The 20,852-nt window shown below is 43.3% G+C and overlaps 1 protein-coding gene across 1 annotated transcript; it reads right to left on the reverse strand.

The window, feature by feature from the left end:
* Positions 1-19,121: 19,121 nt before the first annotated feature.
* On the reverse strand, positions 19,122-20,403 carry LOC123413473 (aquaporin NIP1-4-like). The gene is made up of 5 exons (XM_045106412.1): positions 20,242-20,403; positions 19,923-20,147; positions 19,630-19,827; positions 19,460-19,521; positions 19,122-19,314 (listed from the first exon to the last, which is right to left on the reverse strand). The coding sequence occupies exons 1-5, from the start codon at positions 20,401-20,403 to the stop codon at positions 19,122-19,124; spliced, it is 840 nt and encodes a 279-aa protein (XP_044962347.1).
* Positions 20,404-20,852: the final 449 nt, after the last annotated feature.

Raw genomic sequence — 20,852 nt, forward strand, 5'->3', positions numbered from 1 at the left:
AATATAATGAGCACAAGCAATATGCAATGTATGTATGCTCAAATAACACAAGTAAACCACAAGTAAGGAGTTAGGGTTAAGGATAACCAAGGTCACTGAGACGAAGATGTATCCCGATGTTCACTTCCTTGGAGGGAAGCTAGTCACCATTAGAGAGGTGGATGTTACCACGAAGGCACACCAACGCCACAAAGGCTCACCCTATTCTCCCTTTGAGATAACACCACGAAGGCGTTTCTCAACCACTAGTGGTAAGCCTTTGAGGTGGCTTCCAAACCCTCACAAACTTTTCCGGGGGAAATCACACGGATTGATTCCTCTCCGAAGAACTCCTACCGCCTAGGAGTCTCCAACCTCCAAGAGTAACAAGATCACGGGGAATGCTCAAAACTTGCTCAAATCACAAATAGCTTGGGTTGAGAGAAGGAGAGGGAGAAGATCTATATTTTGATTGGAACAACTCTCAAAGGGGCTCACAAATGCTCTTGGGATCTAAGATTTGGAGTGAGCAAATGTGTGTGAGGTGGAAATGTGTTCTTATGAGGATAAGGTTGTGTTGGGCAACCCTCTCACGAAGTGGGAGGGGGGGTATTTATAGAGTGGAGAGAAAAAGAGCCGTTGGGGACACTTTAAGTCACACAGGGTCCGGACGTCCGACAGTTGTCGGAAGTCCGGGCGACCGCGAGGGGTCGGACGTCCGACAGGGGTCGGTCGTCCGGGGCGTGTAGATACGACTGAAACTATTTTGAATTAAACAGCGACCGGGCGTCCGACAGGGGTCGGTCGTCCGAGGCCTGTAGGTGTGCCTAAACATATTTGAATTCATCAGTCTACGGACGTCCGGAGTGGCCCGGAAGTCCGTGTTATACAACACAAGTTCTACTGGTGGTGGCTTCCGGATTTCCGATGGGTGTCGGACATCCGGTGCTCGGGCATCCGGAGGAATCCGGATTTCCGAGATATAGTGCAAACATTCTACTGGTGTTGACCTCCGGATTTCCGAAGCTTGGCCGGACGTCCGGCCCTCAGACGTCCGGAGGGAGTTGGATTACCGAGATATAGAACTCAACTTCTACTGGTGCAGGCTGCCGGATTTCCGGGACTTGGCCGGACGTCCGGGCCTCGGACGTCCGGAGGGAGCCGGAAGTCCGAGTTATATGGCTCTGATTTCTCTGGTATAGGATTCCGGATTTCCGAAGCTGTCGGTCGTCCGGCCCTCGGACGTCCGGAGGAGGCCGGATGTCCGAGGCACTGGTTCTGTTCTCAGATAACAGCAGAGCAGTGGAGATGTGGTCTGAACAGAAAGTGAAGTTGTAGTTTGAGCAAGTTCATCGCAAAACCTGTGATCCCCTCTTAATAGTGCGGGATCCCTAAGGACTCAAGAATCATAAAAGAGTACTGATGATCCATACTTGAGTGTATACTTTTATTTGCTGATCATCACTCCGCACAACTAACGTCAAAGGAACTGATACCTTTGAGTTAGCCCTTTCACCTGAGCTTGATGTTGTTGTTCCTTCTTGGCTCAAGTTGAAAGCTAGACATGATGAAGTCTTCAAGTAGCTTTCCCATACACAATGCGGAAAGCCTAGCTTATGTATTCATCTTCATTTGTCCACCATGTGAACATCCACAAGAATCAAGCATGAAGTTCTGAAGAATGCTTATCTTGATCTTGTCCTGTCCACCATGTGAACATCCACAAGAATCAAGCATGTAGTGCTCAGGAATGCTTATCTTGATCTTGTCCTTGTTAGCACATGAGGTTGTCCTTGTCAGCACATGATCATTGACAATAGTTTCAATGATGTATTCGTGCTGATCCGCTTGAACTTGCACACCACAATCTTGATGACGATCACCACTTGACGTCATCCTTCATGGGTTGTATGAGATCTTCCTTTTGACGCAAGCCCAATGGAAACACACCTAACCCCCACATAGGAGTCTCGCAAAGACCATGGGTTAGTACACAAACACGTAATGGACAATGCTTACCATACCATGGGATCACTTGATCCCTCTCGGTACATCTTATACGCTTTGTGTGTTGATCATCTTGATTTGCTCTTAGTCTGGGATCTTGATCAACCTAGTGTTTCTATGACCATTCTTTGGATAATACCTTGAATAACATCTTGGTCAACATATAAACTCCTTGAACCCAACAGATGGACTTCAAGAAGTGCCTATGGACAAATCCTATAAATATAACTTAAGGCAACCATTAGTCCATAGGGATTGTCATCAATTACCAAAACCACATATGGAGATATATTATGCTCTATCAATCTCCCCCATTTTGGTAATTGAATACAACCACTTCAAGAGAGTTTATATAAGGAAATAAGCATAACCAAGCGCACACATACAAGGTAATAGTGCATGTGAGCAAGATGTAAATGCTTACGCAATAAAAGCAAAACCCTCTAAACATATCCAAAGTAAACTCTCTAAACTTCTCCCCCATTGGCATCGATTGCCAAAATGGACGAAAAGTTTAGAAAGCAAATATAGTAGGTGGTCCTCCAAAAAGTGTGTACTTCTCAGCAAATGAGTGCAGAAAAATACACAAATACAATGATAAGTAGTTGGAGGGAAACAAACTATATGAAGGACCCAAAGATTGCAAAAAGAATCGTATGCCACAAAGACATACAAAGATAGAGGCAAGCAATCAAAAGATCCCAGATGGAACAAACAATCATATGGTCCTTCGAACCACATGAATAAAAGATATTATGATAAAGGCAACATAGTGCTTTATCAAAAACTAGAGAAGCTCCGCATGATTTGTGCACTAATATGAGATTTTTGTATTTGACACAGGTGCACAAAATAGGATCGTTTCTCCCCCAGAATTAATAGAAACACACAACAAGTGCAAGAAGATAAATGAGACAATAGGCATATCAATTGCACAAAACTTAATGGTTGAGCAACATGTAAAGGAAGCAACTTAAGAATAAGCTCAACCAAAGTAATGTGTGTGAGTCATGGCAAAGCACTTGAGAAGACTTAAGATAAGGATGAGCATTGCTCATTCACATAGTCTTGATGAATATGAGATACAAAGTGCAAGACATATCATTCCCACACACACACTAGAAAATGGGTTCACAAGCTTACTAATAAACAAAATAAGAACCAACGCTTGTGACAACCCATTGTGAAGATAGGAAGTAAGAATCTTGTCAAGAGGAGGGATACTAATTGAAAATGGCAAAACCCTCATCAAGACAAGCATGAGGAAAAATAATCTTCACGGCCAAAGAGTGCACCAAGATGTAGGAAAATAAGATACACACTCAAAACAAATCCTTTCACGTTGCCACCAAAACCGAAAAAGGAAATGCAGCGATGGACGTGAAAGAAAAGAGGATATCAATTAGAGATGTAACTTCTCTCATGTGACCAAGATTCTAAGTAGAAGACAATCATGATGATATATATATCCACAAAGAAGGATGTACACACGAAATGGTTACAAGAAGGAAGAACACTAGATATCCAAAAAGGGAAGTCATAAATATATCAATGAGATCTTTTGCTTGGAAGCATAGCACATGGCCTAATATTTTCTTATTGTATAATATGGACTTCGAACATACGAACATCAAAGACATCCCAACTAGCAGTAAGACATCATCGTTCGGATGCTTTGAGAAAGCAAACAAGTACTACGAGAACAAATCAAGAGATTCATGCCATGATGCAACCTGGAAAAGAAAAGACAGGTTGGGTCCTTTGCAAGAAAAGAATGCATGAAGTGGATACTTGTTACCGAGACAACATTGGATTGACGTAGTAGATAGTTGTTCTTTGATCATCCTAACTTGGCTCCAATAATCACATGGTCTCAACATCTTCCTTATAGGTGAGCCGAGCATCCAATGTATCTCCAGTTGTTCCTGGAACAACAAAACAAACAAAGTGGTGCCCAAACTCATTGGGACCAAAGAGTTAGAAGACCAGCAATACATAGGACAAACTCGACACACATATGTGCATATAGATATGAATTTGAATTTCATGCACACTTTAGCCAATTTATGACAGGGTGGAGTTTCCCTTATATATTGGGTCAAAGGAGGAAAGCAAGCAAAAGAAGTTGTATATAGTAGCTAGATATGCATGCTCAAGACTCTCAAGAATCAACTCAACACAAAGTTGATAAGTCATCAAAAGACAAGATATCAAGTGACAATAAGATCCTAAAACAAAAGAACTATCACTTGAAAGATATCAATTAAAAGATACATCAAGGAATGAGATATCCATTGACATATGTCAAATAGAAGGCAACAAGAAACCATTTGAAGGAAAACAAACAGAGGTATCTAGTTTCTAAGAGAGAGCTAGGTTCCAACAAACAAAGCCCTCTACAAATTTTCATGATGGCACAAAGCATCATAAAGAGCAAGACTTGCCTCCCATCAACACACACTTGATGGGGATCAAATGATATTATGATGGGTGAATAAAGAGAGTGTTTTTAAAAGGGAATATGATAGCTCCCCCAAGGGACGTGCATTATATAGAATTTGCATTTGAATTCAAAACGCACACGATGGGATCATCACTTTCTCTATATCTATAACCACACTAGACATGTTAAAAATAGATTCATAAGAGGCAAGAAAGACAAACGAAACACAAAATCCAATGTAAAGATGATTATTAATTCCAATCATATGATGGGAATACCAATTGTTAAGGACAAGAAGTATTTTTGAAATGATACTCATTGGTAGATCACAAATATATCCAAGATCATCTTTACCCATAAAACGCAAGCAAATGACACTTGTAGAGCTAACATGCCACCTAGGAACAAGATAGTTTACAATATCAACGCTAAGTGGCAATACGTCAAATGTACACATTTCCTAGATTTGTAATATGCACATAGCATATTACTCCCCCATAATGTGATAAACCAATAACATTAACAAGTGGCAAATTAAAACCAACAAGAGATACTTAATGGACCATATAGAATTTGAATTTCTCATGAGTAAGACATACCACATTGACACTAGATAATCTTGAAGCATCAAAACTAAGTGGTATTCCCATGTATACACATTTATATGATTGTGAGGTGTGCAAAGCACATCACTCCCCCACAATGGGATAATCCATTAATCTCTCACAAGAGCCAACAAAAATACAAACAAGACACAAAAGGCTCAATACAAGACTCACATGTACATGATATGCAAACCAACATACCCATACTCGATTACTCAAGATAAGCAAGTTGGAAGCACAACATATACAAACGCATGCAAGGTACAAAACCACAACATGCAAAGGGGCATGCACCTAACAATGTAAACAGTTTAAGTATAAGTTACCGTAAGGAGGCACATTGGATATAAGATAGAAACTCGATAATCCAAATGACTTGGCTTGAGATAATATGAATGATGAAGACCCCTTAATTCTTCATTAGTGTCCAAGTCTCTAATGTCCTCCGTGGTCACCTATTGATCAAGTTTGAGCTTGTTGGTCCCCAACTACGTTGGGTCCTAAGAGGTTAATCACAATAGGCTTGGCAACCCAAATGGTTCTTTTCTTGACACCATTTTGAGTACCAACAAACTTGGCAAACACATTGCCAACCTTATCCTTCCCAAGGGAATATGTATCATCAATAGTGATTGGGTTGGATAAGTTACCTTTCGTGCAAGACGAAGCGACGTGACCCTTCTCACGACATAAGTAGCAACATCTACCCTTTGTTTTCTTCCTAGTTGATTTCTCACCTTGGGGAGTGTTGGCTTGGTTCTTATTGGGAAGAGGCCTTCCTTCAACTTGTAGTTGAATATGTGATTGAGTTTGTGGCCGCTTCCCTTGTTGCTTGTGACTTTGAGACTTTGTCTTCAAAGGGCAAGATCTAACATGGTGCCCTTTAACTTTGCACTTGAAGCAAATGATTTTGGCCGAATTATTGACTTGTTCTAGGGCCCTCTTGTTCTTGTTTGAGTTTACTCCAAACTCATTTTTGTCATTCGGAGATGTTTGCTCACACAGGACGTTGTTGAGTGTGGGCATCCCTTCATGACACTGTTCCAAGTCTTTCTTCAAAGAAGTGAGTTGGGCCTTGAGCTCTTTGATTTCCTGTGCACGGTTAGTATCAATGCAAGTACTACAGGAAGTGTAGGCTTCAATGTTAGAGCAACAAGGCAAGGAAAGTAATTCATCACATGAGGTAGAAACATTGTGAGTAGACGAATTACGAGGACTAGCACATGGAAATATAGTACTTTGACCAGAAGTAGTGTCATTGTCCACATGAGGCTCGCTTGATGTTACCTTGGTGATGATAGCCTCATGAGCTAACTTTTGCACATTATAGGATGTTAGAAGATCGGCATGAGAGCTTGTGAGCATTACATGGTTTTCTTCCAACTTCCCATAATTGCTAGTTAGTAAATAAAGTTGAGCACGTAGCTCAACATTCTCCTTCAATGTTGATACTTCAAAAGAGGTAGAGTTAGATGTACAAGTATCATCAACAATATGAGAGGAGTAAGTAGAAAATAGAGACTTCTCATGAGTAGATTGAACCTCCTCATAGATCTTAGAGGTTTTGATGAGATCTCCCTTGACATTATTGCATTCAAGGAGAAGGACCTCAAAATCCCTTTTAAGTTTATCATGAGCAACTTCAATCTCTCCTTTTGAAGATCTTAAGTCTCTACATGCTTGATGACTCTTCTCAAGTTCATGTTCAAGTTGTTCACTTTTAGCTTATTCATGATTAAGTGAATCATTACAGTTTTCAAAGTAAGCAAGAACATCTTGGAACCTTTGAAGAGAGTTATTTTTAGCTTTATGAAGAATTTTACTGATCACATAGATATTTTCAGTCAAGTCATCATCATCATACTCATCGCAAATATCATCGTTATTGCACAGGGAAGATGATACCTCATTATTACCTCTTGCCATGAGGCACATGTGAACTGGAGGAGTTGATGATGATTCTTTTGGTGAATCAGATTCTTCATTAGCCAAAAGTACTTCATATTTCTTGATTTCCCCTAAATGGTTAGTCATAGAGCAACTAGGGAGAAACAAGATATTTTGATCAAGAGGACACGAGGAAGCAGGCATATCACCACAGACATTTGTCAAGGAATCTTTAGGTGAGATGCATGACCTATCAGCACAATAATTTACACTATGTGTGGTGCTAGATATGCTCGTGTCCATAGAGGCTATGCCATTTTCATCAACATATATTTCTTCACTCACCATGTCACTACCTTGTGAGATTGAAGATGCTGAGGTGTGCAAGCAATCGGATATGGGAGTGGTGGTGGACTCTTTAAGATCGAAAAGAGTGAAGAGCTCATGCACCAACTCCTTCATCATAATACCGTCTTCATCAAGATTGGACCCACCATATATATCTTCAAGTTTACTCCAAACTTCATGAGCTGACTTGCAAGTCGAGATAGACTTGAACACTTCAGGACTTATGGTTCGATGAATGGCAAGAAAGGCCTCACAATCAAGATACATTTCATTAGTAGATGAAGATGCATCATCCTTTTTGTCGGCAATCCCTACAAGAACAATTCGTAAAGTATTTGGGCCCATGGCCCGAAAGTGATGAAGCATACGAATTGTCCATAGGGTATAATTTGTGCCATCAAAGTCAAAGATGCCATTGTGCACTAATCCAATAGTCGACATCGATACTCTCTAGGTCGTGAAACCTAATTAAAGAGAGACCTAGCTCTGATACCAATTGAAAAGACCTCGATGACGCCTAGAGGGGGGTGAATAGGCTATTTAAAAACTTCTTCAGATTTGGCTTGAACCTGATGCGGAAATAAACTAAGAGGGTACTTGTCAAGCACAAATCCTAAATGCACTAGGCACTGCAACGTGTATCAACAACACGATCTACTAAGATAGACACAATGCAGTTACTAACAAGCACAAGTAAGTTACACAAACTTACTTGAGCTATATCACACGACAAGTAGGTGAACAACACAAGATACTAGATCACACTATATCACACGATATATCAAGGGTTGCAAGTATGTACGTGTGAATATAGAGGGTATGCTTGAATGATTAATCTTGTACAAGAAATGGCCAACACAATATAATGAGAACAAGCAATATGCAATGTATGTATGCTCAAATAACACAAGTAAACCACAAGTAAGGAGTTAGGGTTAAGGATAACCAAGGTCACTGAGACGAAGATGTATCCCGATGTTCACTTCCTTGGAGGGAAGCTAGTCACCGTTAGAGAGGTGGATGTTACCACGAAGGCACACCAACGCCATGAAGGCTCACCCTATTCTCCCTTTGAGATAACACCACGAAGGAGTTTCTCAACCACTAGTGGTAAGCCTTTGAGGTGGCTTCCAAACCCTCACAAACTTTTCCGGGGGAAATCACACGGATTGATTCCTCTCCGAAGAACTCCTACCGCCTAGGAGTCTCCAACCTCCAAGAGTAACAAGATCACGGGGAATGCTCAAAACTTGCTCAAATCACAAATAGCTTGGGTTGAGAGAAGGAGAGGGAGAAGATCTATCTTTTGATTGGAACAACTCTCAAAGGGGCTCACAAATGCTCTTGGGATCTAAGATTTGGAGTGAGAAAATGTGTGTGAGGTGGAAATGTGTTCTTATGAGGATAAGGCTGTGTTGGGCAACCCTCTCACGAAGTGGGAGGGGGTATTTATAGAGTGGAGAGAAAAAGAGCCGTTGGGGACACTTTAAGTCACACAGGGTCCGGACGTCCGACAGTTGTCGGAAGTCCGGGCGACCGCGAGGGGTCGGACGTCCGGGGCCTGTAGATACGACTGAAACTATTTTGAATTAAACAGCGACCGGACGTCCGACAGGGGTCGGTCGTCCGAGGCCTGTAGGTGTGCCTAAACATATTTGAATTCATCAGTCTACGGACGTCCGGAGTGGCCCGGAAGTCCGTGTTATACAACACAAGTTCTACTGGTGGTGTCTTCTGGATTTCTGATGGGTGTCGGACATCCGGTGCTCAGGCATCCGGAGGAAGCCGGATTTCCGAGATATAGTGCACACATTCTACTGGTGTTGACCTCCGGATTTCCGGAGCTTGGCCGGACGTCCGGCCCTCGGACGTCCGGAGGGAGTCGGATTACCGAGATATAGAACTCAACTTCTACTGGTGCAGGCTGCCGGGTTTCCGGGACTTGGCCGGACGTCCGGGCCTCGGACGTCTGGAGGCAGCCGGAAGTCCGAGTTATATGTCTCTGATTTCTCTGGTATAGGATTCCAGATTTCCGAAGCTGTCGGTCGTCCGGCCCTCGGACGTCCGGAGGAGGCCGGATGTCCGAGGCACTGGTTCTGTTTTCAGATAACAGCAGAGCAGTGGAGATGTGGTCTGAACAGAAAGTGAAGATGTAGTTTGAGCAAGTTCATCGCAAAACATGTGATCCCCTCTTAATAGTGCGGGATCCCTAAGGACTCAAGAATCATAAAAGAGTACTAATGATCCATACTTGAGTGTATACTTTTATTTGCTGATCATCACTCCGCACAAGTAACGTCAAAGGAACTAATACCTTTGAGTTAGCCCTTTCACCTGAACTTGATGTTGTTGTTCCTTCTTGGCTCAAGTTGAAATCTAGACATGATGAAGTCTTCAAGTAGCTTTCCCATACACAATGCGGAAATCCTAGCTTATGTATTCATCTTCATTTGTCCACCATGTGAACATCCACAAGAATCAAGCATGAAGTTCTCAAGAATGCTTATCTTGATCTTGTCCTGTCCACCATGTGAACATCCACAAGAATCAAGCATGTAGTGCTCAGGAATGCTTATCTTGATCTTGTCCTTGTTAGCACATGAGGTTGTCCTTGTCAACACATGATCATTGACAATAGTTTCAATGATGTATTCGTGCTGATCCGCTTGAACTTGCACACCACAATCTTGATGACGATCACCACTTGACGTCATCCTTCATGGGTTGTATGAGATCTTCCTTTTGACGCAAGCCCAATGGAAACACACCTAACCCCCACATAGGAGTCTCGCAAAGACCATGGGTTAGTACACAAACACGTAATGGACAATGCTTACCATACCATGGGATCACTTGATCCCTCTCGGTACATCTTATACGCTTTGTGTGTTGATCATCTTGATTTGCTCTTAGTCTGGGATCTTGATCAACCTAGTGTTTCTATGACCATTCTTTGGATAATACCTTGAATAACATCTTGGTCAACATATAAACTCCTTGAACCCAACAAATGGACTTCAAGAAGTGCCTATGGACAAATCCTATAAATATAACTTAAGGCAACCATTAGTCCATAGGGATTGTCATCAATTACCAAAACCACATATGGAGATATATTATGCTCTATCAACCGAGCCATATCATTCACAATGAAACACCTATGGAACGCCTCCTTCATATCAAACCAGACTACACGTCTCTTCGTGTCTTTAGTTGTGCTTGTTGGCCAAACCTTCGCCCATATAACAATCGTAAGCTCATGTTTCGATCAAAACAATGTGCTTTTCTTGGGTATAGTGCGCAACACAAGGGAGTAAAATGCCTTGACATCCCCACTAGTCGTGTCTATATCTCTCGTAATGTCATCTTTGATGAGACTAAATTCCCCTTTGCAACTCTCCATCTAATGCGGGTGCCCTCTTATTCAAAGAGATTTTACTTCTACCACCTCATCTCTCCAGATATGATCAAGGGGGTATTGATACTTGTGATGATCATATGTGGACTAACCCATCTAATAGCCTTCATGAGCTTTGTGGTGATGCAGAAAATAGTGCAATCGGCAAAGAAAACAGTGCAAACAACGAAGAAAATAACGAAACTCGACGTTATTTCATGTGTCCCACCGTGGGGGACAAATCCTCCTCCGGAATTGCTCCTGAGCTGCAGCGAGGGCATCTATCTCGGAGTCAGCGCTGCCGTGCAGCGAATCTGCCTCGGGATCAGCTCCTGTCAACGCTGAAGACGCACGCGGCTCTATGCCGGATACATGACACGCTTCGATGGGCTGCGACCCATCTGGCCATGCACGCCAATCGTCGTCTCCCACTTGGCGGGCCGGTAGTGCCTCGAGGCGTGCGCGGCTGGCGGCCCAACCACAGGTGTACAAGCGGCGCGCCGCTGTTACTCGCCCGACAAAAGGTGGGCCAACCCAATCATTGGGGCATAACGATGCGCCTCGGCCTGGATCTTCTGTGGCCCAAACCACTCCTGCGCAGCAACCGGCATGCACAGAAGATCCTGGCGCTGCAACGACTCCGCCAATCACAGCCGACACAACTGACATGGACAACAACTGCGCCTCGGGATCGTCAGGGCTGGGATCGTCTACATCGGTGATTTCTGTAGAGACTCTGGAGGCGCCCACTTAGCGCCGAACACGGCTACAAAAAGGGGTAACTAAACCTGTTGACTATAAACATATTACAAAATAAGGACTAGTTTGTTCAACACGTGAACTAGGCGAACCCAATACTCTTGAGGAGGCTCTTGGTAAGGAAAATTGGAAAAATGCAATGCATAGTGAACTTGCAGCACTAAAAACTAATGGGACATGGCATCTGGTTCCCCCACAACAAGGTAAAAATATTATTGACTGTAAGTGGGTTTTCAAGATAAAAAGGAAAGCTCATGGAACCATTGATCAATACAAGGCCAGACTTGTCGCAAAAGGATTTAAACAACGGTATGGTATTGACTATGAGGACACATTTAGTCCAGTTATTAAAGTTGCCACCATTCGCCTTGTTTTGTCCATTGCTGTGTCCAAGGGATGGAGTCTGCGACAGCTAGATGTGTAGAACGCGTTCTCACATGTTGTTCTAGAGGAAGAGGTTTATATGAGACAACCTCCTGGGTTTGAAAATCCACATGCACCCTCTCACGTGTGCAAACTTGACAAAACCCTGTATGGATTAAAACAGGCTCCGAGAGCATGGTATTCTCGTCTCAGTAAAAAGATGCAAGCACTTGGGTTCATTCCTTCAAAGTCTGACACTTCATTATTTATTTATAACAAGTCAAATACATCCATATTTGTTCTCATATATGTTGATGATATCATTGTGGCAAGCTCATCTGATGAAGCTATAACAGGATTGTTAAGAGATTTGAGTGCAGAGTTTGCCCTTAAGGACTTGGGAGATCTACACTACTTTCTTGGCATTGAGATAAAAAGGCACAAGGATGGTCTTCACCTCTCCCAAGCTAAGTATGCAACAAATCTAATAAAAAAGGTTGGTTTACAAAGTTGTAAGCCAGTACCCACTCCTTTATCTAGCACGGAAAAACTATCTCTTGTTGAAGGAAAACTTCTGAACTGAGACGATAGCACAAGATACAGAAGTCTAGTAGGTGCACTTCAGTATTTAACACTCATCAGACCTGGCATATCATTTGCTGTGAATAAGGTCTGTTAGTTTCTTCATGCACCTACTATAGTTCATTTTACTGCTGCAAACCTATTGTGAGAAATGTGAAAAATACTTTGAGCATTGGTCTAAATTTCTGCAAGTCTCCCTCTACACTTGTCAGTGCATTTTCTCACTCAGATTGGGCAGGATGTGTAGATGATAGACGTTCAACTGGTGGCTTTGCAGTTTTCTTTGGACCTAACTTGATATCTTGGCGTGCAAGAAAACAAGCAATTGTTTCCAGTCTAGTACAGAAGCGGAATATAAAGCATTGGCTAATGCAACAGCAGAGATAATATGGGTACAGTCCATCCTGAGGGAACTAGGTATGAGAATCACTAAAGCTCCATGTTTATGGTGTGATAATATAGGTGCTACTTATCTATCAGCAAATCCAGTTTTTCATGCCAGAACTCAACATATTGAGATAGACTTCCACTTTGTCCGAGAAAGAGTTGCAAATAAACTTTTGGATATTCGGTTTATTCACTCAAAGGACCAGGTTGCAGATGGTTTTACCAAAGCTCTACCTACAAGAAGTTTTGAAGATTTTAACATAATCTCAACTTAATAAGGTTGTGATTAAGGGAGGGTGTTAAACACAATATGATGCGGGCCATATGTTGTAGGAGGATCTTCAACCGAAGGGGGTTTAAGTTAGACAAGATAGATACTCATGTAACGTTTTATCTTTTATCTCTTGCTTTCCTTAACCTCCAAGATTGTATCTCTAAGGATCTATCCTAACAACTTGTACGCGGTATTAGGGCTCGCAACCCATCTATATAACACGTAGCGCGTCGGCCTGGAAGGCAAAGACGTTTCCGCATTACCGCACATTTTTATCATGTTGCAACGCTTGGGTCATTTTCCTAGTACTACACATGTAATGTTGAGCTGCTCTACATGATCAAAAATCGGACAACAAAATCACCTGCAAACGAACATAAAATCATCTACAGACATCAACAAACTTTGCACCATCCAAAAGATCATCCTAGTTCATTACCGGACATTTCATCAAACTTCTACAACTAAGAACAATATAAACATATGCGGAGGGGGTGTGACACTCCGAGATTATGCTACAGTAAACCCGGTAATCAAGCTACGGTAATCACCTTGATTACGCTAAAGCATTTTGCAAAACTGTTTTTAATCATTTTGAATTTCATATCTCATTTCAAATTCCACCTCCTAAGGTCATTGAATTTATTTGTGACAAAATAAAATCTCAAACAACAAAGGAAAAATGTTGCACGCTTGGTAATAATTCCAAAAGAGTTGTTGCTACGGAAAACAACCTCACCAACCCACTGGTGTGGACCCCACCTTCGAAAACAAAGCCAAAATGCAATTTTAAATGCTCATTTGATTTATGAAAAATGCCAACATGTTCAAATAATTTCCAAACCTTTTGTGGCAGCATCAATTATTACATTACAATTATTGGGCTAAGTCACTATTTTTAAAAATGTATTTTTTTCAATCAAATAAATAAACAACAACAAAATAAGAAAAGAAAACAGAATAATAAAACAAAACAAAAGGGGGCCTCTGGCTGGGATTAGTGGCCCACCCGTCCCGACCACTGGCCCAGCCCACCTCCCCCGTCGTCTTCCTCCCACTTCTCATGGAGGGAGACGTGGCCATGGCCGATGGCCGCCACCGGCCTCATCGATCGCTGTGGCGCTCATTTGCTAGCTCCCCCTAGCGGCTACAAAGCCCTCCCGCGCCCCTGGAACCCTAGGCTCCCTCCACTCTTCCCCCCTCGCGCCTCGTTGCTCTTCTCCACACACACGATCGTGCCTCCGTCACCATGGTCGGCTCGTAGCCATGGCCACCATGCCTCCGACACCTTGCCTCAGTGTCCTAGAGCTCCGCGACATCGGCCTCGTCCTCCTCGAGCACCGGATCAAGCCCAAGGAGCCCCTATGACCTCACCATCGACCTTCTTCCTCCTCGGACCCGCAGCACGCCGCCGTTCAGTTCGTCGCGTCGTTGCCTCAAACTCTGCATCGGGCCTTCCCATCAACATCGTTGAGCTCCTCTCGCCACCCCTCCCTCTCTGTGCGCTCCCATAGCCCTCCCTAGCTAGTTGTCTCGCATCCGAGCTCTCCCGTCCGCCATTGCCGACGTGCTCAGCTCTGCATGCCCTTGAGCGCCCGTGCGTGCTACTGTCATGCTCCAGAGCACCCACTGCACCGATCCTGCACGTTAGATAGGTCAAATTCGTGCTCATTTGCTAGTTGCCATAGACGCCTGAAGCTGGCTCCGCCATGGCTCGTCGCCGGCACCCATTCTGGTCGCGCTGCTCCGGCTGATGCCTCAGTTGGAAGCGCGGCTCCGCCAGCAACCCGTAGGAGGTCTTAGCATACAAAATGGTGGCCGGAGTTGCGATTTCGAGCCACCCCGCCGTCCCTGGTGCTCACGAGAGCAACTCCGGCGTGCCACCGCGTGAGCGAACACCGGCCACCGCGCGTTGGGTTAGTGGCCCATGGGTCCAACCGGTCAGGTACTTAGGTTAGGTTAAATCAGTGGAAGATCCACTAGCTTTGTGGAACTCTCTCAAGGAGAGATATGACCAACAAAGAGCAGTTATGCTGCGAAAAGCACAAAGAGAATGGTCCCTCATAAGGTTCCAAGATTTCAAATCTGTGGTAGCATATAACTCTGTAGTTCACAAGGTTAACTCAAAACTAAGGTTTTGCAACCAAGCAATTTCCGAACAAGACCTTATTGAGAAGATGCTCACATGTGTGACTATTGTCCACACAAAATCATGCTTTTGCCAAGCTAATTGCTCAAATTATATTATTAAGAGCCAATCATCCTGAAAATAGGATAAAAACAATTCAAATGGATACTGCCGCTGAATTTTCTTCATGTGTATTCAATGACTATTGCATAGCTATGGGCATTCATTTAGAACATTTTGTGCCTTATGTTCATACTCAAAATGGTTTGGCTGAATCTCTCATCAAAAGAGTAAAATTAATTGCTGGACCACTATTACAGAATTGTAAATTACCAGCATCTTGTTGGGCACATGTGGTATTACACGCCGCAGATCTGATACAAATCAGACTAACTGCATATCATACAATCTCCCCGCTGCAACTAGTATGTGGCACTCAACCAAGTATTTCTCATCTGTGGAAATTCGGTTGTGCAGTATACGTACCGATATCACCACTGCAGCGTACATCAATGGCCCCCCGTAAAAAACTAGGGATCTATGTGGGTTATAATTCTCCGTCAATAATAAAATATCTTGAACCTCTTACAGGGGACCTGTTTACTGCCCGTTACGCTGATTCTATTTTTGATGAGGACCATTTCCCAGCATTAGGGGGAGAATCAAACCATAAAGAATGCCAGGAAATAGATTGGAATGTAACACACATTCAGTCTTTAGATCCACGTACTAAAGAATCTGAATCTGAAGTTTAAAGGATCATAGATTTGCAACACATTGCAAATAATCTGCCACATGCATTTACTGGCCATAAAGGCGTCACTAAATCACATATTCCCGCTGTTAATGCACCAGAACGAGTGGAGGTACCAACTAAAGCCACTCAAACCCCCAAATGAGAGCAAGAGGGGGAGAAATCTGGTTAGCCGGAATATAGCTTCTCAAAAGCCTCCGCGGAAACACAAGAAATCAAATCCTCTACCAGTAAATGCAATTCAACCTCAAGTTGAAGGACACCGACCAGATGCTCAACATCTTGAACCTAGCATAAATGCGCATAAAAACATAATAGCTGGGACATCAGAACACCATGATTCTATTGTTGTGGAAAATCACATAGAGTCTGAAGGTATAAAAGAAATTTCCATAAACTATATATAATCAGGAGAATCATATAATAGAGAGATTACAATTGTCGACATATATTTCGCCTCTGAAATTGCTGAAACCCTTCAACTGGATCCAGAACCAAAGACCGTCAGGGAGTGCCTCAAGCGTCCTTGTTGGCCTAAATGGAAGGAAGCAATTGAGGCAGAATTGCGCTCGCTCAACAAAAGAGAGGTATTTTCCTCAGTAATACCTACTCCTCACAATGTGTGCCCTTTTGGAGCAAAATGGGTTTTGTGCGAAAAAAGAATGATAACAATGAGGTGGTGAGATACAAAGCAAGGCTTGTAGCACAAGGGTTCACGTAGAGACCCGACATCGATTACAATGATACATACTCTCCTGTTATGAGTGGAATAACGTTTCGATACTTAATATCTTTGGCGGTACAAATGAATTTATCTATGCAGTTGATGGATGTAGTGACAACATACTTATATGGGTCACTCAAATCGGACATATATATGAAGGTCCCTGAAGGACTTAAAATGCCGAATCCAAAAGCATATCGCAACACATATTGTGTAAAATTACAAAAGTCACTATATGGCTTAAAACAGTCAGGTAGGATGTGGTATAACCGACTGAGTGAGTTCCTTATTCAAAAAGGCTACTCAAATAATGATGATTGCCCTTGTGTATTTATAAAGAAGTCCTCAAATGGATTTTGCATCATTGCAGTGTACGTTGATGACCTCAATATCATTGGGAGTACACCTGATATAGAAGAAGCTCGCAATCATCTAATGGCGGAATTTGAGATGAAAGATTTGGGAAATGCCAAATTCTGCTTAGGCTTACAGCTTGAGCATCTTCCCTCGGGAATTTTAGTATACCAACCTGCTTATATTCAAAACGTTTTGGAAAAAATTAATATGGATAAATCATATCCAACCAAAACACCCATGGTTGTCAGATCCCTTGATATGAATAAAGATCCTTTTAGACCTCGGGATGATGACGAAGAGATATTAGGACCTGAGTTCCCGTATCTCAGTGCCATTGGTGCGCTAATGTACCTTGCAAAGTACACCAGGCCTGATATTGCATTTGCGGTAAATTTACTAGCTAGACATAGCGCTGCTCCAACAAAACGCCATTGGACGGAGTAAAGAATATCCTTAGATATTTACATGGCACAAAAGATCTTGGCTTATTCTATCAGAAAAACCAAGATATGACTATGGTAGGATATACTAACGCTGGCTATCTACCTGATCCTCACAATGCCAGGTCACAGACAGGTTTCGTATTCTTATATGGTGGAACTACTTTTTCATGGAAGTCAACAAAACAGACTCTGGTAGCAACTTCCACTAATCATTCTGAAATTATTGCATTATTTGAAGCATCTAAAGAATGTGTATGGCTTCACACGATGATTAACCATATTCAAACTTCATGTGGTGTTGGTTCATTAGGATCACCAACTATTATATATGAAGATAATGCAGCCTGCATTGCTCAAATGCAAATGGGTTATGTGAAAAGTGTATCACAAAACACATTTCTCCTAAGTTATTCTATCATCATGCATTACAGAAGGATGGAGAAATTGATATTTTGCAAACCAAATTATGTGACAATCTAGCAGATTTGTTCACAAAGTCTTTACCAAATTCAACATTCCAGAAATATATTCATGGAATTGCTATGAGACGTTTTCGAGATTTGCAAATTTGAGGGGGAGAAACTCCTAGAATCATAACCCATTAATTATCACCAGATAATAATTATTGTACTCTTTTCCTTTATGAGTTTTACATTATTTTTCTTATAAAAGGTTTTTAATGAAGCAATATAAATTATACCATATTGTTTTCTCCTTATATTTTTCCCACATGGTTTTAAAGCAATTTTCAATGGTGTATCTATTACTCCTCATATTTTTTCCAGAGGGTTTTTGGAGGAGATTCTCAAATTGTACAAAAGATTCTCAAGCTCGATGATGAATATACATGAAGCTCTCGATGATGGATATTAATTTCTAGAAGATGTGTGATCCAAGGGGGAGTGTTAGGAATAGGATTAGATCACGTGGGAAATTACTAATTACCATGTACAGATTAGTGAACCGACATTATAAGGATAGCAGTTGCTAATCTCTCTCTCATCTTAACAACTGCTACCTGCGGTTGCTACTTTGTCTCACACATTGACAACTTCTACCTGCAGTTGCTACTTTGTCTCACACATTGACAACCGCTCCTTGTATAAATAGTCGCAAGCAATGAAAATCAAACACTTCGTACAATCACTTTCACTTTTTACACTTATAACACAAACTCTTCTCCTCTCTTAATTAATATACAAGGTAAATCTTTTCTTTGTTTCAGAAAAGAAAAAGAAAATGGATGTGCACATATGGCAGTAAGATACACACATATCGATTATCGCCTAGCCAATAATCACTACATATGTACTCCCTCCATTCTTAAATATAAGTTTTTTTAAAGGTTTCACTAATAGACTACATACGGATGTATATGGACATAGTTTAGAGTATAGATTTACTTATTTTGCTATGTATGTAGACACTAGTGAAATTTCCTAAAAGACTTATATTTAGGAACGGAGGGAGTACCAACCAGGCAACAAGTAAAAGCACATGCATATTTATTCGTCCATATATACTCCGTCCTCTGTAGGTAGATCGATACACGCTATGCTAGGCTAGCTAGGAGTACATCGTTGGAGATAGTAACCACACCATACACCAATTATTGCTCCTCTCTTGGGCGTGCCGATCGGTCCGAACATGTATACCGCACGGTTCCTAATTTACTAGGGATTCCTTAAGCCCGGTCGCCGCTCTTGGTGATCTCGCGCAGTGGCTTGCCGGTGTGGCGGACGAGGCCGTAAGCCCAAGCTCCGCCCGCCCCGCCGGCGAACGGCCCGAGGATGTACACCCAGAGCGACTTGAACTTGCCCGCCACCAGCGCTGGCCCGATGCTCCTCGCCGGGTTCATCGATGCTCCCGTCACCGGCCTGTCGTCGTCGACCAAACGTACGGGCGTGCCCAGGTAAATATGCATTCGTATACATCAATGAAGCGGCAGATCAATGATCATGACGCGAAGTAATGATCATGCCGCGAAGTAAAACAACAAACAGCGCAGGGGAGCGTGCGTACCCAGAGAATAGCGCGTTAAGCATGATGGTTGCGCCCACAGCCAGCCCAGCCATCTGCCCCGACTGCACAGAAACAAGAAATGGTAAGTAGAAGTACGTACGTAGGCGCAGGTATGCATGCACGTGCATGCATGCCTCTCGTCAGTGCATGCATGCATGGCCGCCGCTTACCGCTCGGTCGTCTGTAGCCACGGCCATGATGACGAAGACGAGGTAGAAAGTGGTGATGAACTCCATCACGAGCGACTGGAGGTTGGAGCCCGTGGGCAGCGTCACCGGCGCGAACTCGTGCTTCCCGTCGAACATCAGCCGCAGCAGAAAGCTCGCTATCAGCGCGGCCACCATCTGCACCACCATGTACGCCGGCACCTGCATGCACATGTACAGAGCGCGCACGTATACACATATGTCATCTGCACGCTGTTCACGCTTGGCCATGGGGCGAATCTGGCGGTGACGCTTACCCGCCTCCAGGGGAACCGGCGGGCGATGGCGAAGCCGACCGTGACGGCGGGGTTCATGTGCGCGCCGGAGATGTGGCCGACGGTGTAGACCATGACCATGACGGCCATCCCCCACACAACGGTGATGCCCGGGAACGTGACCGCGCCCTGCTTCTCCCCGTTCACCACGATGGCGCCCATGCCGGCGAACAGCAAGAAGAATGTGGAGAACAGCTCGGCGAGGAGCTACATGTGCATGCCAGCGTAGCCAAACAGAGGTTGGGTGAAAACAGAATATACACAAGCACATACGTAAATCCATCGAGAGAAGTAAGCTCACCATCTGAAGAAAAGAAACAGAGACGGGGAAGCCACAGACCATGTCCTCGTCAGGGTGGTAATCAGCAGAGACCTCCTTCTCCTTCCTCCCATCCTCCACGGAGAAATCGTTCACCGACACCGATCCATTCGTGTAAGCAGAGTCGTCGTCCCGCCTGGCCATTTCTGCCTCGATCTCCTGGTACACACCCCAAGTGACAAAACTAGTAGGGTGACCAGAATGTGGAAGCACTGGGATGACAGGAGAGGGTAGTGAGTACGTACTGAGCAAGTCGACTGAACTATATATACACCAGCAAGGAGAGCTTGTCGTGTGATATATTATAACCATCGGCTTGTTTTGCTAGCTCCACCATGTTATGTCTCTTCTCCTTCATCCCTCGGATTTGTCGAGACTGGAAATGTTAAAGAAGAGTTCCGTTGCTGCTTTAGGTATTCGGTTCAAACCAACTAGAAAATTTGTACGTAGAAGATTCACCACCCCAGGGCGGAAGGTGATAGATAATTTGGTGCTGCATTGGACAGATTAACAGCAAGCGGGAACTCCAAGGACACACCAGAACAGACAAAAGCGTGCACTTAGGCCCTTAGGTTTACGCGATAGTTGACGGG

This window comes from Hordeum vulgare, chromosome 7H, assembly GCF_904849725.1.
Source record: "Hordeum vulgare subsp. vulgare chromosome 7H, MorexV3_pseudomolecules_assembly, whole genome shotgun sequence".
NCBI lineage: Eukaryota > Viridiplantae > Streptophyta > Magnoliopsida > Poales > Poaceae > Hordeum > Hordeum vulgare.